The sequence below is a fragment of the Pelophylax lessonae genome, assembly GCF_965119305.1.
Source record: "Pelophylax lessonae genome assembly, chromosome: 1".
NCBI lineage: Eukaryota > Metazoa > Chordata > Amphibia > Anura > Ranidae > Pelophylax > Pelophylax lessonae.
In genome coordinates, this window is record NC_138768.1 from 202,666,940 (window position 1) to 202,684,382 (window position 17,443).

Genomic DNA, 17,443 nt, shown 5'->3' on the forward strand with positions numbered 1-17,443 from the left:
ATTGCTATCACAAGGGATAGCATGGGCTGTGAAAGGTCCCCAGTTAGATCCCAGATCTCTCCTCTGCCATTCAAAGCATTTTTTCAAACTGAGATTGGTTTGTTCGGATGCTTTACAAGCTGGCAACAGTTTGTAAGCAACAAAATGAAACCGGAAAAGCCTAAATTCTTGTTGCTTCCAGTTTCTTACATCACAAAGGTAAGGCAGGTTTGGCGGCAGTACTGGGCTCCAAATGAGGGAAGTACCAGGCTCCCCGATCACACAGGAGAGCCCGGTAAAGAGGAAGGGCTGTGGGGGAGGCCCTTCCATGATGTGGCTTGAAGCCACTCAGGTTACTTTTGCCAACTGAAGACTTTGGCATCGGGATGATATTGTTGCAATTGTGCACCTATGGCAACCGTTTGGTAAAAGTTGTTTTCTGTGTCAGCTGGGTCTCTGTGCAAAGAAATAAGTCCATAAAGACATATTTTTACAAGTTTGGCATGGAGGGGCTCAGGTGGTCTGCTCAGAGCTCCAACCTCATAACGTTATTGAGCATTTTAGGGATGAACTGGAATACAGATTAAAAGGTAGGTGTTCTTATACATCAGTGCCTTACCTCACAAATGCTCTGACTTAATGGGTAAACATTCCCACAGAAAAAGAAAACCTCTAAAATGTTGCTCAAAGCCCTCCTAGAATAGTGGAGGCTATTATAGCAACAAAAGGAAGGGAGCTTTGGAATGAGATGTTCAACAAGCTTATACAGGTGTGTCAGTCAGGTATCCACAACATTTTAGCCATATAGTCTAATAGCAGAGTCGGGGTTTCATATACAGTACAACGCTATACAGAATGGTAGAAGCCTGAATCTCAGAAGTGTTTTCTTATGTGCATTAGCTGTACTACACTGTTCCGTAATGTTTCATAGAAAGCGTACTGAATAAGCAAAAGCAACCACATGTTTACCAATTAAATGGCTTGCAATATGAAGGAAACTACATTTGAAGGATAATACATCTTAAACAATAAAAAAATTATTAAAAGAAACAATACTTTAAAGCATGGGTGTCCAACCTTTTGGCTTCTCTTGGCCACATTGAGTTTAGAGAAATTTTCTCGGGCCGCATAAAAAAATATATACTATAGTCAAGGTATATAAGTAATAAAACGGTGCTGCGCCCCCCCCCCAGCACTAATTTAACACAACTAGTGGATGATCCCCTCCGAGGCAGTCTCTGCCTACACTTCGTTGGATGCTGCCGTGGCTATACCCTTGACTCAACTTCCTTCCTCCCCAGCAAAAAAAAAAAAATTGTCAGGGGGCAGTGGGCCGCATTGCCTGCGGTTCTGGGCCGCATGCGGCCCCCGGGTCGCAGGTTGGACATGCCTGCTTTAAAGAAAAGCTTCAAGCATGTAGCCTTGAGTGTTCTTTATAAAAATCTGAAGAAAAATATATTGCTTGTTCCAGTGGCGTAGCGTGGGGGGTGCAGCGGGGCCACTCGCACCGGGCGCAACATTTAGGGGGGCGCATTCCACGCCCGTCATCCGCAAGATAATAGTGTCCCCATCCCTTTATTGTGACAGTGCTCGTCCGGCGCCCGCCCGCTCTTTCCTGCACTTGGCTCCTTTACTGCCTGTTTGTGCAGGACGAGCGGCGGACGCTGAAGGTGTCATGTGCGGCCAGGGGGCGGGGCTGGTCGTGGGTGAAGATGGCAGCCAACACCGGTGGCTCTGTGCATGTGCAGCGCCGCTCTTGGAGTCTCTCCCTGCTGTCTGGACCGGCTGCCTCCACGCTGGCTGCTGCTGCTGACACGCTGTGTCTCTCCTCTGCTCCAGATCGCCTCCTCAAGTCCCCAGTGTCTGGACACAGAAAGAGGTGAGTGATGTGCTGCTCCGGGAGCCCAGGGAAGTGGACATGGGAGGGGGGAGATAGGTCAGTGTAGGGGGGTGTTAGTGTATGGGGGGGGGTCAGTGTAGGGGGGTGTTAGTGTATGGGGGGGGGGGTCAGTGTAGGGGGGGGTGTCAGTGTATGGGGGGGTCAGTGTAGGTGTCAGTGTAGGGGGGTGTCAGTGTATGGGGGGGGTCAGTGTAGGTGTCAGTGTAGGGGGGTGTCAGTGTATGGGGGGGGTCAGTGTAGGTGTCAGTGTATGGGGGGGGGCAGTGTGTAGGGGGTGTCAGTGTATGGGGAGGGGCCAGTGTGTAGGGGGTGTCAGTGTATGGGGGGGTCAGTGTAGGTGTCAGTGTATGGGGGGGGGTAATTGTAGGTGTCAGTGTATAGGGGGGGGTCAGTGTAGGGGTCCATGTAGGTGTCAGTGTATGGGGGTGTCAGTGTATGAGGTGTCAGTGTATGGGGGGGTTAGTGCAAGTGTCAGTGTATGGGGGGGTTAGTGCAAGGGTCAGTGTAGGTATCAGTGTATGGGGGGGTCAGTGTAGGGGTCAGTGTAGGTGTCAGTGTATGGGTGGGGGTCAGTGAAGGGGGTCAGTGTAGTTGTCAGTTTAAGGGGGTCAGTGTAGGTCTAGTGTAGGGGGGTCAGTGTAGGGGAGTCGGTGTGTGGTGTCAGTGTAAGGGGGGTCAGTGTAGGGGAGTCGGTGTGTGGTGTCAGTGTAAGGGGGGTCAGTGTAGGTCTTAGTGTAGGGGGGTCAGTGTAGGGGAGTCGGTGTGTGGTGTCAGTGTAGGGGGTGTCAGTGTATGAGGGGTCAGTGGGGGTGTCAGTGTATGGGGGGTTCAGTGTGTGGGTCAGTGTAGGGGGTGTCAGTGTATGGGGGGTCAGTGTAGGTGTCAGTTTATGGGGGTTCAGTGTAGGGGGGGTCAGTGTAGGGGGTGTCAGTGTATGGGGAGTTCAGTGTGTGGGTCAGTGTAGGGGGTGTCAGTGTATGGGGGGGTCAGTGTAGGTGTCAGTGTATGGGGGGGTCAGTGTAGGTGTCAGTGTATGGGTGGGTGTCAGTGTATGCGGGGGTCAGTGTAGGGGGTATCAGTGTATGGGGGTCAGTGTAGGTCTTGGTGTAGGGGGGTCAGTGTAGGGGAGTCAGTGTGTGGTGTCAGTGTTAGGGGGGGTCAGTGTAGTTGTCAGTGTAGGCCTCAGTGTATGTGGGAATGTAGGGGTGGTCAGTGAAGTTGTCAGTGTAAGGGGGGTCAGTGTAGGTGTCAGTGTATGGGGGGGTCAGTGTAGTTGTCAGTGAAGGTGTCAGTGTGGGGGGGAGGTCATTGTAGGTGTCAGTGAAGGTGTCAGTGTAGGTAAAAGGTAGGTCTCTGTAATGGTCAGGTAGGTCAGTGTAGGTATAAGGTAGGTCTCTGTAGGTGTCAGTGTATGGGGGGGGTCAGTGTAGTTGTCAGTGAAGGTGTCAGTGTGGGGGGGGGGTCATTGTAGGTGTCAGTGAAGGTGTCAGTGTAGGTAAAAGGTAGGTCTCTGTAATGGTCAGGTAGGTCAGTGTAGGTATAAGGTAGGTCTCTGTAGGTGTCAGTGTAGTGGTCTAGTAGATTTGTGTAGGGGGCGCAAATTACTTACCTTGCCCCGGGCGCTGACAACCCACGCTACGCCACTGGCTTGTTCTAAACACCTACACTGTAGCTGTCATTTTATTTTTGCAGGTCAAAAAAAAGAAAACCTGTCATGAAAGAAACATGAAGGCTGCCAAGGTAGACCTCAACTTCTAAAAACCATTGTTGCCAGGTTTTTATGCTGACCCTTGCTTCAAAACTTTGAGTCACTGACCCAGAAAAGAATGCAGATGTCGACTTTTCTTTTCCTGCAGACTCAAATAAAAAAACAGTGAGGGTGTCCCATACTTATGATATAGAGTTTGAAACAAGAGCTTAGTTTGCTTGAAAATTTTAAAAAGAATAGAACCTCCTGACAACAATAGTGACTGATATAGGCAGGACACTAGTGATGGTTTACTGGTGTGGGAGAAAGTGTAAGAGTTGCAGTACACCCTACTTGCCAGACTTTGAGGCATTGCAATTGATGTCCTCCTACTGCCTTTACTTACCTTGTATTCATTTATATTGCCTCTGTATGGAAATGTGAAGATACAACACGGAAAGTTATCTGTTCTGCAGTGGTGACTGGAAATGTACCAAAACATATTTACCTGCACATCAATAGCTGTGACTGTGTTCCACTGCAAGTACATTTATATAGTATAGTAGGGGCCAGAGGCGCTATGGATCTCTTGTGATTGCATTCTTATTGTACTGGTTTTGGGTGGCATTTTGGAAGGTTGGGCTGATTTTTTATCTGTGGTCTGGAAATTTACGGTATAGAGATATACATAAAAATATGTATTCATGAAAAACTGCTGCCATAGTGAGATTTGAGCTGTACCCCCCATTGATAGGATCTGAGGATGGTGAGCATTACTGCTGTGCTTGTTAAGGGTCAGTGAAAGTCTCTTAAAACAGAACTCCATGAAAAAAAAAAAAATTCTCCCATGCAGTGGGACTGTCCCCTCACTGGGTTAACTGCTTATTTTGTCCAGTAATGCACCAAAAGGCTATACTTACCCAATCCTCTGGAAAACAGCACTCTCCCATGTCCAGCGGTGGACTTTTCCTGCTGTCCTCATATCCAGAGCCAGACTATGGGCATGATGATGTCAGGAACAGTCCATTCACAAAACCGCTGGCGTGGTGGGAGGAGGAGGGGGGGGGGTGAGGAGCAGCAGGAACTGGTCTTGCACTTGGAGGATCGGTGGAATAGGCAAGTATATCGCCATTTTCCTCACCCCTAGACAAAAACTAGCAGTTGAACCACGTAGTTCAGGCTCAGCACCACTGCATGGAAAAAGGTTTTTTATCCTGGACTTCTTTAAGTGGACAAGATCAACAATTGTCTTTTATGCAGCAACCAGTAGCCTGAAAAGATGGTAATTATTCGTTTTTACCAGTAAACCAAGAAAAATTACAACACAATTTACCTTATTATTAACAAATTTTTAGTTATATTTTCTTATGTTGCAAGTCATTCGTGACTCGTTGACACTTGTTATAGCTCACGATCTGACAAATATTGGGGACCTGTGAGCAAACATTCAGTATATTAGCATAAATAGTGATCTTCGGAGTAAGTGTCCCTCACAATATTCAGGTAAAGAGAAAAAACAGCGTAGGTTATCCATGTCAGAAACAAACCATTTACAATACTAAAGAGAATTAATGGTTAAAATAAACACATACAATACTCACAAGTGTCCAAAAGAGGTAAATTGTAAAGAGTGCAACTGTGAGTGCAATAAGTCCAACTGCTTCTAGTCGGCTACTGAAGTGCAGATGATCCACGGCTCCTCGAAGACACAACCATCCAGAGATGGTGGCAAGTGGGGTTATGAACAGAAAGCAAACCATGTCTCCAAACAGCGTTCTCTTCTCATGTTGGGGGCCGGGATTCCGTAACCACTACAAAACAAACAAGTCTATGAGTAACTATCATCCTCCAGCTCTTCTTACTGTCTTACATTCACAAAGAAACGGCAGCAATGGCAACCGCTGGGTTGAACGGGAAAAAAAATGAATAGTGTGTACTGGGCATTGTTCCACAATCTCCTTTGGATTTACCAACAACTACAATGTGAAGGGCCTCCCTGCTAGGATATAGATTCAATAGACTCTTTAGACCATGGGTGTCCAACCTTTTGGCTTCGCTGGGCCACATTTAGTGTAGAGAAATTTTCTCGGGCCGCATATAAAATATATACTATAGTTAAGGTATATAATTAATAAAATGCCGCCGCGCCCTTCCCGCGCGGCCGCACCCCCCGCACTGATTTAACACAACTAGAGGATGATCAAATGAAATGGAATTAGTATACGGAGGTTTACTTCTTCTGAGAGATATTAAAGGAACACTCTAACCACCATGACCACTTCAGTTATTTGAAGTGGTCATGGTGGTAGGAGTCAGAAACACTGCACATGCTCACATCCCTCCTCCCCTCCCCTCCGAGGCAGCCTCTGCCTACGTTAGTTGGAAGCCGCTGTGGCCATGCCCCCGACCCGACTTCCTTCCTCCCCAGCAAAAAAAAAAAATTGTCAGGGGGCAGTGGGCCGCATTGCCTGGGGTTCCGGGCCGCATGTTGGACATGCCTGCTTTAGGAATTCCCTCACACCATATTGTTGTCGATATCTACATCCAAAAACAAAGCCCACACACCACAAAACCACCCATTGAACAGCTTTACTGAGCTAACAAGTGACTCTGACTCCAACAATCTCCTCCCTCTGACAAGTTGAGTTGCTAAAATTATCCTATATTATTCAGCAGTGAAATTGTGGTGTACAGCCTCCATCTGTGGACGTTTATGATGGATTTCATTGGTGTCTGTGATGCATCTAGAGCAGTGGTCCTCAACTCCGGTCCTCAGGGCACACTAACAGGCCAGATTTTAAGTATTACCTTGGGGAGATGCAGACTAGAATACTGCAATCACTGAGCAGCAAATTATATCACCTGCGATGTATTTCAGTTATCTTGCAAATCTGGCCTGTTAGTGGGCCATGAGGACCAGGGTTGAGGACCACTGATCTAGAGGAGCTGCCACTACCACCTAGACACATCTGAAACAGCTACCACAGCCTAAAGGAAACCTGTAGTGAAAGTCGTATAGGGGCTGCCATTGTTTTCTAAGAATCCCAGCTGCTTGGATTACTAAGGCTTCAGTACTTTCTAAATTACTGATTTGTTCTATAGAATCTTGGGATTTATGAAATATGAGGCACTTTAGCAATTAATTCTCAACTGTATATAGAAAATCAAGCCCCCCTCCCACCAGTACCACACCACCCTTTAGATTACGCAATGTGATTGGCAGCTTCAGTGGAGGAAGAATGGGGCAAGGCAAAATGCCAAGTTCCTAGATAAATTCAACATTTGCATAGAACAGCTCTCAGGGATTTGGGACTTTAGGACACTTTAGAAGGGATAGATTCAATCTTTTTACATCACCATAGTTACATTTTTAAGCTTTGAATATATTCCCAAAATGTTTTGTGTTGAAGTCATTGGACGATTTTTGTTGCAAATGGAAGAACTTATCTCTGCTTTAACAATGTGTTCTGTAGGTGAAATCTCTAAACCTGCTTGGATTTTTTCATAAACACGTTCAAAAGATAAACTTTTCCAGGCAGCCTTGGTTTACAGCAACAAAAGAAATGCAAACGTCCATTCTTTAACTGACATTTCCCAGGGCAAATATGAATCTAAGTGGTTGAGTTGATGCAATACTGATTGTCTTAGACAGTTAATTTCCTCTGACACTTCAATAAATCAAGTACACTATTTGAGGTGATGTCTGAGTAAAGTGCTATACAGGGAATCAATACCCCTTCTCTTCTACTAGTAACACTGCTAATGATACTTCCAAAGGTTCTGCAGTTTTTTTCAGAAACAATTCAAGCCATGCTTTGAGGAACATTTCATGTTTTTTCTTATTATTTAATATAGGAACAATTTATACATTTTGGTGAAACCTTGTTAGTTCTAAATTCCCATGGTTGTCATACACATATTAAAGTGTTACTAAACCCACAACAGTAAAGTCTGTATATGCAGGAAAGCATGCTTGTTATACTCACTGTGGAACCTAAAGGTGTTAATCATCTGCATTGTGTAAAATGACTGGTTGAGCCTGTCTCCTCTGATCCTCCCCTTCTTCCACAGTCCCCAATCCACCTCCTTGGGGACACTTTTTTTGGGGGGGGGGGGTTTGCCTGGGAGTCAGCACAGGGCCAATCAGCACTGTCCAGACAGAGGGTCATGGGTCATGCAGCCTCATTGGACAGTCAGTGGAGAATGAAAACTGCTCCTACAAGCTCTGCCAGTGCTTGGCCAAACACTGATAGAAGTGACAAGACTGCTATATACTGCTGATGAGAAAAGGTATTTAGCAGTTTATATTTGCTAAAATAATTGCATTTCCATGTTCTGTGTACTGCAGGAGACCAGATGTAGTAAATGCAGGGTCCTGGGTTTTGGAACACTTTAACCACTTGCCGACTGCCTAACGCCGATCTATGTCGGCAGTCAGAACCTCACAGGCAAAGCGACGTAGGTCTACGTCGCTAGCCTGTGAGGGTCTAGGGAGCGCGCGCGCGCCGCCGGAGGCGCGCTCCCGCTCCGGCGCGGTCACGCACCCCCCCGCGCGTGTGACCGGTGGACCCGATGTCCGGCGGTCACTCTGCGATCGTCGGGGGAGAGGGAGAAAGTTAGGCGGCTTGTGTAAACAAGCTGCCTGTCATTCTCCCCTGTGTATGAAGGATGATCATACGGTTCTACTATGTAGAACCGTTGATCACTGTTCATACATCTGAAGCCACAGCCAATCACAGTAGAAAGCACGCCCCTAGGGACACACATAGCCCCTCCCTTTCAAAAAAAGTTAACCCCTTCACTGCCAGTGTATTTTTACAGTAACAGTGCATATGTATAGCACTGATTACTGTAGAAATGTCACTGGTAACCCCAAAAGTGTCAAAAATGTCAGTCAAGGGTCCGATCTGTCCGCCGCAATGTCGCAGTACCGCAAAAAAAAAACGCAGATCGCCGCCATTACGCGTTAAAAAAAAAATGACAAAAATCTTTCCCTTTGTTAGTAAACGCGATAACTTTTGCGCAAACCAATCAAAATACGCTTTTTGCGATTTTTTTTACCAAACATAGGTAGCATAAAACAAATTGGCCGAAAATGTTAAAAAATTTTGATTTTTACATTTTTTTGGGGGGGAATTTCATATAAAAAAATGTGAAAAATATTGTTATTTTTGCAAAATTGACGCTCTTTTTTTGTTTATAGCGCGTGATCAAAAAATCGCACAGGTGATCAAATACCACCAAAAGAAAGCTCTGTTTGTGGGAAAAAAGGACGCCAAATTCGTTTAGATACAGCGTCGCACGACCGCGCAATTGTCCGTTAAAGTCACGCAGTGCCGAATCGCAAAATACCCCCTGGTCAGGAAGGGGGTAAAATCTTCCGAGTCTTAAGTGGTTAAGAGCAATAGCCACTCTGGGATTTACATTTTTTTTTAATTTCCCTTGAAAGATTGCCCTGTACAATGTTAATGTACTGTTAAGCTTTGTTAAGCACCTAAAGAACAATTGCCATACTCCTGCAACACATGTTCTTTGAATTCAAATCCTGCTCTTCAAGTGTTACTAAACCCAGGACCATGCATTTACTATATCTGGTCTCTAACAGTACACAGAACATGAGAATGCAATAGTTTTAGTAAATATAAAATGCTAAATACCTTTTCTCATCAGCAGTATATAGCGGCCTTGTGACTTCTATCAGTGTCTAGTTAAAGCTTGTAGAAGGAGTGTTCATTCTGCTCTGAATGTCATATAAGGCTGCAGGAACCCCTGACCCTCTGTCTGGACAGTGCGGATTGGCCCTGTGCTCATCACATGCACTCTCTTAACCACTTGCCGACTGCCTAACGCCAATCTACATCGGCAGTCAGCTCCTCACAAGCAAAGCGACATAGGTCTACGTCGCTAGCCTGTGAGGGTCTAGGGAGCGAGCGCGCTCCCGCTCCTGCGCAGTCACGCACCCCCCCGCGCGTGTGACCGGTGGACCCGATGTCCGCCGGTCACTCTGCGATCGTCGGGGGAGAGGGAGAAAGTCAGGCGGCTTGTGTAAACAAGCTGCCTGTCATTCTCCCCTGTGTATGAAGGATGATCATACGGTTCTACTATGTACAACCGTTGATCACTGTTCATACATCTGAAGCCACAGCCAATCACAGTAGAAAGCACGCCCCTAGGGACACACATAGCCCCTTCCTTTCAAAAAAAAGTTAACCCCTTCACTGCCGGTGTATTTTTACAGTAACAGTGCATATGTATAGCACTGATTATTGTAGAAATGTCACTGGTAACCCCAAAAGTGTCAAAAATGTCATTCAAGGGTCCGATCTGTCCGCCGCAATGTCGCAGTACCGCAAAAAAATCGCAGATCGCCGCCATTACGCGTTAAAAAAAAAAAACAACAAAAATGACAAAAATCTTTCCCTTTGTTAGTAAACGCGATAACTTTTGCGCAAACCAATCAAAATACGCTTTTTGCGATATTTTTTTTACCAAACATAGGTAGCATAAAACAAATTGGCCTAAAATGTTAAAAAATTTTGATTTTTACATTTTTTTGGGGGGAATTTCATATAAAAAAATTTGAAAAATATTGCTATTTTTGCAAAATTTACGCTCTTTTTTTGTTTATAGCGCATGATCAAAAAATCGCACAGGTGATCAAATACCACCAAAAGAAAGCTCTGTTTGTGGGAAAAAAAGGACGCCAAATTCGTTTAGATACAGCGTCGCACGACCGTGCAATTGTCCGTTAAAGTCACGCAGTGCCGAATCGCAAAATACCCCCTGGTCAGGAAGGGGGTAAAATCTTCCGGGGCTTAAGTGGTTAAGAAAAACAAAAAAAAAACCTCTCTAGCAATACTCACCAAACTGAGCATGTGCAGCTTGTCCCCTAGCCTCTGTTCTATCAGGAGATGGTTTGGAGACTGTGGAAGAAAAGGAGGAACAGAGAAGACAAGATCAAAAAGCCTTTTTACACCATGCGGAGGATTAACCCCTTTGGTTCCACAGGGAGTATACCAAACATGCTTTACTGCATATACAGACTGATTTTACTGTTGTGGGTTTAGTAACACTTTAAAGAAATAACCCGTATGTCACTATTGTGCAGATCTGCTATAACCATTGGATTTGATTGACTGGTTTGAAAGCCAGTGGATTGGCAATATTTGTTGCAAACCACTGGTTAGCCCCTTTGCAAGAGCATTACTATAGCCACAGCAAACTATATGACTGCAGCTGGTCAAAAGCAGAGGGGGTCAGCATTGTGTAGCTACACAGCGATTAATTGCATGTATCCATTGCATTTGTAAAATACATTAAATTTAACAAAATATAAAGTTTGGGAACCTCTATGCTATGAAATAAGTTTGTTATCGGTATCACTGGAGGAGGGGATTAGAGTGGAGCCCTCTAATGGTTCTGCTGTGGGGCTTCATTGGACATAAATAAGAAAAAAATTGTGAAGTGTTTGACTATATATTGTAAGGGATTAGCTCGGTGGTAGGCGTGGATGACCCCTTGGGGGGTGCGTTTTCCCAGAGAGGTAGCCGACAAGTGCTTGCAAACAAACAGTGTGGTTTATTAAATGGTGTTTTCTTCACCAGGCTGTATGCAGCAAAACATCCAAAATAAAATAAAACAGAAAATAAATCCTTGCCTCTGTGGGCGGCTACCTTCTCACAACTGGAACCTGCCTAAGTGTCTGTCTCCAACCTACCGTCGGGCAGACTTCCTTGTCCTACAGCGGACACTCAATAGTCCTTTTATAATAGCTTCACAGGGCAACACAGTCCTTTGTTTCTTTCACATCAACAGTTCGTCTTCTCACCTTTGAGACGATTTCACCCTTGGTTACCGTCCCGGGCACACATCACTCCGGGGGGTCTTCTCCCAGGCCCACACATCCTGTCGGGAGGCACACGCTGACTGTCCTCCTGCTCCCAGCCCACATGGCTTCAGGACACAGCTTCTGGAGGCAGCAAACAATAGGAATTTCTCTGAACAAATTATAGAGCCTTAACTCCCTCATTCTGAACAGGTGAAGGCCTTTCAACTTCCTGCTGGCTAGCTCTGTAGCCAACACCCTAAATTAATTAATGGACTTTCTAAATCAGGTAGAAATGTATCTCCTTCCTGTGACTACATTCCCAGATTTAGCTGACTTCCTGTTACATACCCCCCCCTCTTGTTTCAACCCTAGGGTTGGGACACAGATTTCCAGGCACGCATGTGTCAAGCACTGCTGACTCACTGATAAGCCTCCTATTATCCTCAAGCTTCCGGATGAAACTGTTTTGTCATCTTCATTGACAGCTTTCTCATAAATGTCAGACAGCTTGTCCCTCATAACCGTCTGTCCAATCCACCACGGAGGACCGTGATCCATAGGCAACTCAATTGGGCTAGTCTTAATGTCTTCAACATTCTTAAGACGCCTCTCTCTGCAATCCATAAATGTTTTCCACAAAACTTTGAGAACCTTTGCTTCACTAAGCTTTGTTCCAAGTAGGGACTCTTGACATCCCTCTGTGACTTGAGTTGCCTCTCCATACAGCTGTACACAATCATTGACTTTTTGTTGTAAAAGGGAATGATCTTCCTTCTTGAGCTTTGCTTGCTCTAAGATGCTGTGCAGAGGATTTTCCAATTGAGACAACAGGCTGTCACACATTTCTTCAAAGTGACCCCTGTTCCTTTTCCCAGAGATATCAATATCATTCAAACATTTCATATTCATAGGCAGATCTGAAGCATTTGCACTCATCAACTTCTTAAACTTTTCGCCCTCCTGAGCGAGTCGCAGTAAAGGCCTACTACTTGATTTGATATTCAGTTTATATTTCTTGCCAAACTCTTCACAGAAGTAGCCAACCAGAACATCATCAACTTTCCTTCCACCAACATAGGGGTCAAAGGCAACAACACAGTTGAACCCAGCGATCTGGGTGGTATCCATTATAGACCTCCTCTCTGCATCAGTGAAGAAGCATGGAACTGCAACACATTCTTTTACAGGTTTCTTCAATGCACTTTCTGCTGAACTATTTGACCGCTCAAGGTCACCTAGTTCTTTTTCTCTATCTGAATTCCACATGGAATGCATCTCAAGATCACGATCAAACTTCTGCCACCCGTCTTTCACCAGTTCCATTTTGGAAACACTCCCTGAAAGGCACTTATTCATTTGCTTCACGTTTTCACCAACAGCCTTAGTTTTCTCCACTAGGTTTTCAGCCTGAACTGAGAAATCACCACATTTCTTACTCAGCTCCTTTGTTTGCTGAAGTTCTAATGATACATTTTCCAATGCTTGAAGTTTTTGAAGGAACGGTTTATTCCAAAGGGGTGATTCAAGCCACATGTCGTCACATTTCTGAGGCTCACTCAGGACAGACCCCAAAACACTGATCCTTTTAAAAACTGCATCAGGCACACTATCCCCTCTTTGGGACAGATCCTCTGTTGCCTGGAATTCCTCTTCCAGTTCCTGCAACGGAATCTTCATCTCTTCTACTTGCTGTTCTAAGGCTCGCTTAGACTTTTCTAGCTCCTGAACGCTTTTCACAACATCATCCTTGGAGCTGACCAATTCTTCCATTTCTGTACGCAGCTGTTTAACACTTTCTAGTTCAGCCTTACACTCTAGAGCTTCCTCCAAAGAGCGAGCCAAGAACAGGGCTTTGCTCTCGTTATCACGCACCTCCGTTTCTGCACGTGCGCGTTCTTCTGCATATTTTGCAGACACAGTCTTCTCTTCACCAAGCATCTGATCAAACTTCTTTTTCACATCTTCAACACACTGTAATGAACCAACGCTTTCTTCCATGCGTTTTTTCATATCCGCTATCTGAGCTTGCAATGTTGCGACTTGCTCTGATAGGTTTTTCTTTGCTTCCGCCTCCTCTTTTAATTGTTCCAGGAAGCCATTTTTCTCATCTTCCATTAGTTTGAGCTTTGTGCTAAAACTCAGCCTTTGACACCTCTCTTCCTGTAAGAGTTCCTGCGTGTCTTGCAGCTGCGATTCCAAGATAGAAAAATCTTCCGCAATTTCTCTAGATTTGCTGTCTGCTTGAGAAAGCTGATTTGTAACATTGTCCAACTCAACCTGCAGTCGGTTTGCCTTCTCTGACAGCTTAGCACACAATCGGTCACCTTCTGACACCTTGACTTGCGATTCCAGAAGCTGTGCCTCTACTTTTTCCCTCTTATGTTCACAATCTCCTTTTCCCTGCATAAGAGCCTTCACCTCATTGGCTAGCATCTGGGAATAAGAATGTAATTCTGCCACACAGGCTTCTTTCTCCTTTAACTGCTGCTGGACACGTTGGGCTTCCCCTTTCCAACTTTCACAGTCCGCACGCCATTCATCTACCACATTGCTCAAAGTAGTGAGCTCATACACAGTACTCAGTAATTTAGCCTCTCTTTCACTTTTCTCTTTGTCGCTGAGAGACAATGTCGCTTTCAGAGCGACATTCTGTTCCTGCGACTCCTGCAGGTCTATTTTTGTAACTTCCAAACACTGAAGACTTTTTTCCAGCTGATTACGCAACTCCAACATTTCACACATACTTTGCCCCTGCAAAGTCTTAACTTCAATTTCCTTCTCCATAAGGATGGTATCTTTCTCCTTTATAGTGTCTTTGCGTTTTTGCAACTCGACCAAAAGAAGAGCAGTGGATTCTTCCCACTGTAACACATGAGACTTGAGTAGTTCATTCATTTCCTGCAAGTTTCTATGCTCCATTTTAAGCAATTCCAAGGCTTGTTCCTTTTCTTCCATTTTCCGTTGCAAGGCATCCAACTCAGCCCTGCACACATACTCGGTTTCCTCCAAACCGATGGCCTCCATTGGCTGCTGGCGTCTCTGTTTCCAGCCTGCCATGCTCTCTTGATGAGCCTTTTGTTGAGCTGCAAAGCTCCGCTGAAAATCCGCATTTGCCTGCTGTTGAGCTGCATTTGCCTGCTGTTGAGCTGTATTTGATATAATCAGTTGTTTCAACATCTCCTCCATTTTGAGTTTACTTTTCATCTGAGCACACTGCGTCTCCATAGCAGTTTCATCAGTGTTGCTAGGGACAACAACCTTCCTCTTTAGTAGACTCTCTTTAGGCATGGATGGGGCTGGTTCAGACGGCAACATCCCCTCCATCCATAGAATCCGGTCTCTCATTTCATCTATCTTTGCATTTTTCAGGCGTTTGGACCGCCCCATCTTCAATAACTCCACAAACAAATTTTTCACAGTCCAGCAAACAATTTTCAGACCACTGTCTCTTCAACACATGTAGTTTTTCTCTCTCTTGCAGGATCTCTTTTCCTGCGCACACAGTTTGTGCAGTCACTTGCACCAGACACAACAAAGTTCATCAAATAATTTTGAGACCGCTGTCTCTTTAAAACACTTTTTTTTTTTTTTTTCTGTCAGGATCTTCTCTCCTGCACACATAGATTGTGCAATCTCATGCACCAGACAAAGTTCATCAAACATATGCACTCCATTGCAGGGATCTCTGCTTATGCCCGCATCCTCCACCATATGTAAGGGATTAGCTCGGTGGTAGGCGTGGATGACCCCTTGGGGGGTGCGTTTTCCCAGAGAGGTAGCCGACAAGTGCTTGCAAACAAACAGTGTGGTTTATTAAATGGTGTTTTCTTCACCAGGCTGTATGCAGCAAAACATCCAAAATAAAATAAAACAGAAAATAAATCCTTGCCTCTGTGGGCGGCTACCTTCTCACAACTGGAACCTGCCTAAGTGTCTGTCTCCAACCTACCGTCGGGCAGACTTCCTTGTCCTACAGCGGACACTCAATAGTCCTTTTATAATAGCTTCACAGGGCAACACAGTCCTTTGTTTCTTTCACATCAACAGTTCGTCTTCTCACCTTTGAGACGATTTCACCCTTGGTTACCGTCCCGGGCACACATCACTCCGGGGGGTCTTCTCCCAGGCCCACACATCCTGTCGGGAGGCACACGCTGACTGTCCTCCTGCTCCCAGCCCACATGGCTTCAGGACACAGCTTCTGGAGGCAGCAAACAATAGGAATTTCTCTGAACAAATTATAGAGCCTTAACTCCCTCATTCTGAACAGGTGAAGGCCTTTCAACTTCCTGCTGGCTAGCTCTGTAGCCAACACCCTAAATTAATTAATGGACTTTCTAAATCAGGTAGAAATGTATCTCCTTCCTGTGACTACATTCCCAGATTTAGCTGACTTCCTGTTACAATATATATATATATATATATATATATATATATATATTATATATAGGATATATATTAGAGCACTCCACATTTTTTTTCCTATTTAGTTCTTTTTGTGATGTGATTACACATAGTAGTGGCAGCTGCTCTATGTTATTAGTACGGTATTTCTTTAGCACTGTGGTAAGAGGTATTCTATAGGGAGTAGCGCAGGGTTTCATATACAGTATTCATTTTTTATTCTCCATCAGACATGGTTATGCCCTTGGCCCTATCATAGGTCATATTGTAAGCTCTAACGAGCATGGCCCTCTGATTCCTCCTGTATTGAATTGTACTGTATCTGTAATGTCTTCCCCCACATTGTAAAGCGCTGCGTAAACTGTTGGCGCTATATAAATCCTGTATAATAATAATAATAGCATGCTAATTTTTTTATAGTATAATCTTATTCACTTTTTAGTGTCTGCATTAAAGGTGAACATTCTCAAATCAATAACCACAAAATTGTGCAACAATAATTAAAATATGTTCTTTTTAAGACAATAAGAAAGCATAGGGTCATTCTTAGAGGAAAGCAATACAACTAAAATGTATCAAGCATCAGCTGGTTCCTCTTCTGCACGCATCCAACTATCAAATTACTAAGAAACCTAGCTTTAGCTCAGCCATATCCTACACAGTCCCTAGATATCAAATATTCATAATCATCCATAGGACTGTCTGGCCACGAGATGTCACTGTTGTCTTTTGCATAATCCTACCGTCCAAGTAAAATGCAGAGAAAATCATTTATAAGAAGGCTATCCCTGCTTTAGCACAGGCAAATTAATCTCTTCTTTATTATCAGTAATATAATGAACAGTAAAAAACCACAAGGAGTTGACCAGAATAAACCATTAACCACATTTCAAAGAAGGAGAATATCAGAAAGCCAGTTATTATTACATTGTAGTATTGTCAAGTATTATAACATGCTGCACATTGCAGTGACACGGAGAAGCCACAGGTGTTCTCTGGAGATGTGCTATGCATCAAATAGCTGGAAATGTCTCATTTAGAACTATTTTACCTGCTATGAAAGAGTGACAATCATAATAATTGCATACCTCCCAACATTTTAAAATCTAAAGAACATTTTAAGCCCATCTCCTAGTCTGATAAAACCACGATACAATATTATACTGTATGTATGCATTCTTAGACATTAAATGAGATCATTAGGAAATATTGCGGGCTATTTATATATATAAAAAAAAAAACTGGGATGTTTTCCGTAATGACAAATGAAAGCCCTAATTTTATTTTCCTAAAGAATAAACCATATGCAACAAACTGTTTTGCTTCCTTTTATTTTTACAAATCGCTCGTACAGTTTCAGTGTTCACACTCGGTTTTCAATTATTATGTAGTTAACGTAAACCTATAATTAGTTCTTTATCTGTTCTGGAATTTTTCATCCCATCTCCATGATACTGATCATTAATCATCTTTTTTGGCATGTAGGCTGGAGCAGTGACGAGACAAGGTTTTTTAGCACCCAAGGTGAAATCAGGATATCAATTCAAATGTAGCAATGCCCATGCTCTGCCTGTCAGCTTGATTTTTTTATTCTCTTTTACCCCCTCTGCACAGGCTGAAGATCACCTTATGCCTTACCACCTCT

General features: G+C 44.2%; 1 protein-coding gene across 3 annotated transcripts in view; it reads right to left on the reverse strand.

Moving 5' to 3' along the window:
• Positions 1-17,443, reverse strand: part of MARCHF3 (membrane associated ring-CH-type finger 3) — a 382,664-nt gene that overhangs the window by 4,154 nt on the left and 361,067 nt on the right. For 2 of the 3 annotated variants that reach the window (XM_082243695.1, XM_082243696.1), the window contains exon 4: positions 5,159-5,377. In XM_082243695.1, the coding sequence (XP_082099821.1) occupies positions 5,159-5,377 (219 nt within the window). The remainder of the gene's footprint in view (positions 1-5,158; positions 5,378-17,443) is intronic. The other variant, XM_082243697.1, reaches the window with a different exon arrangement.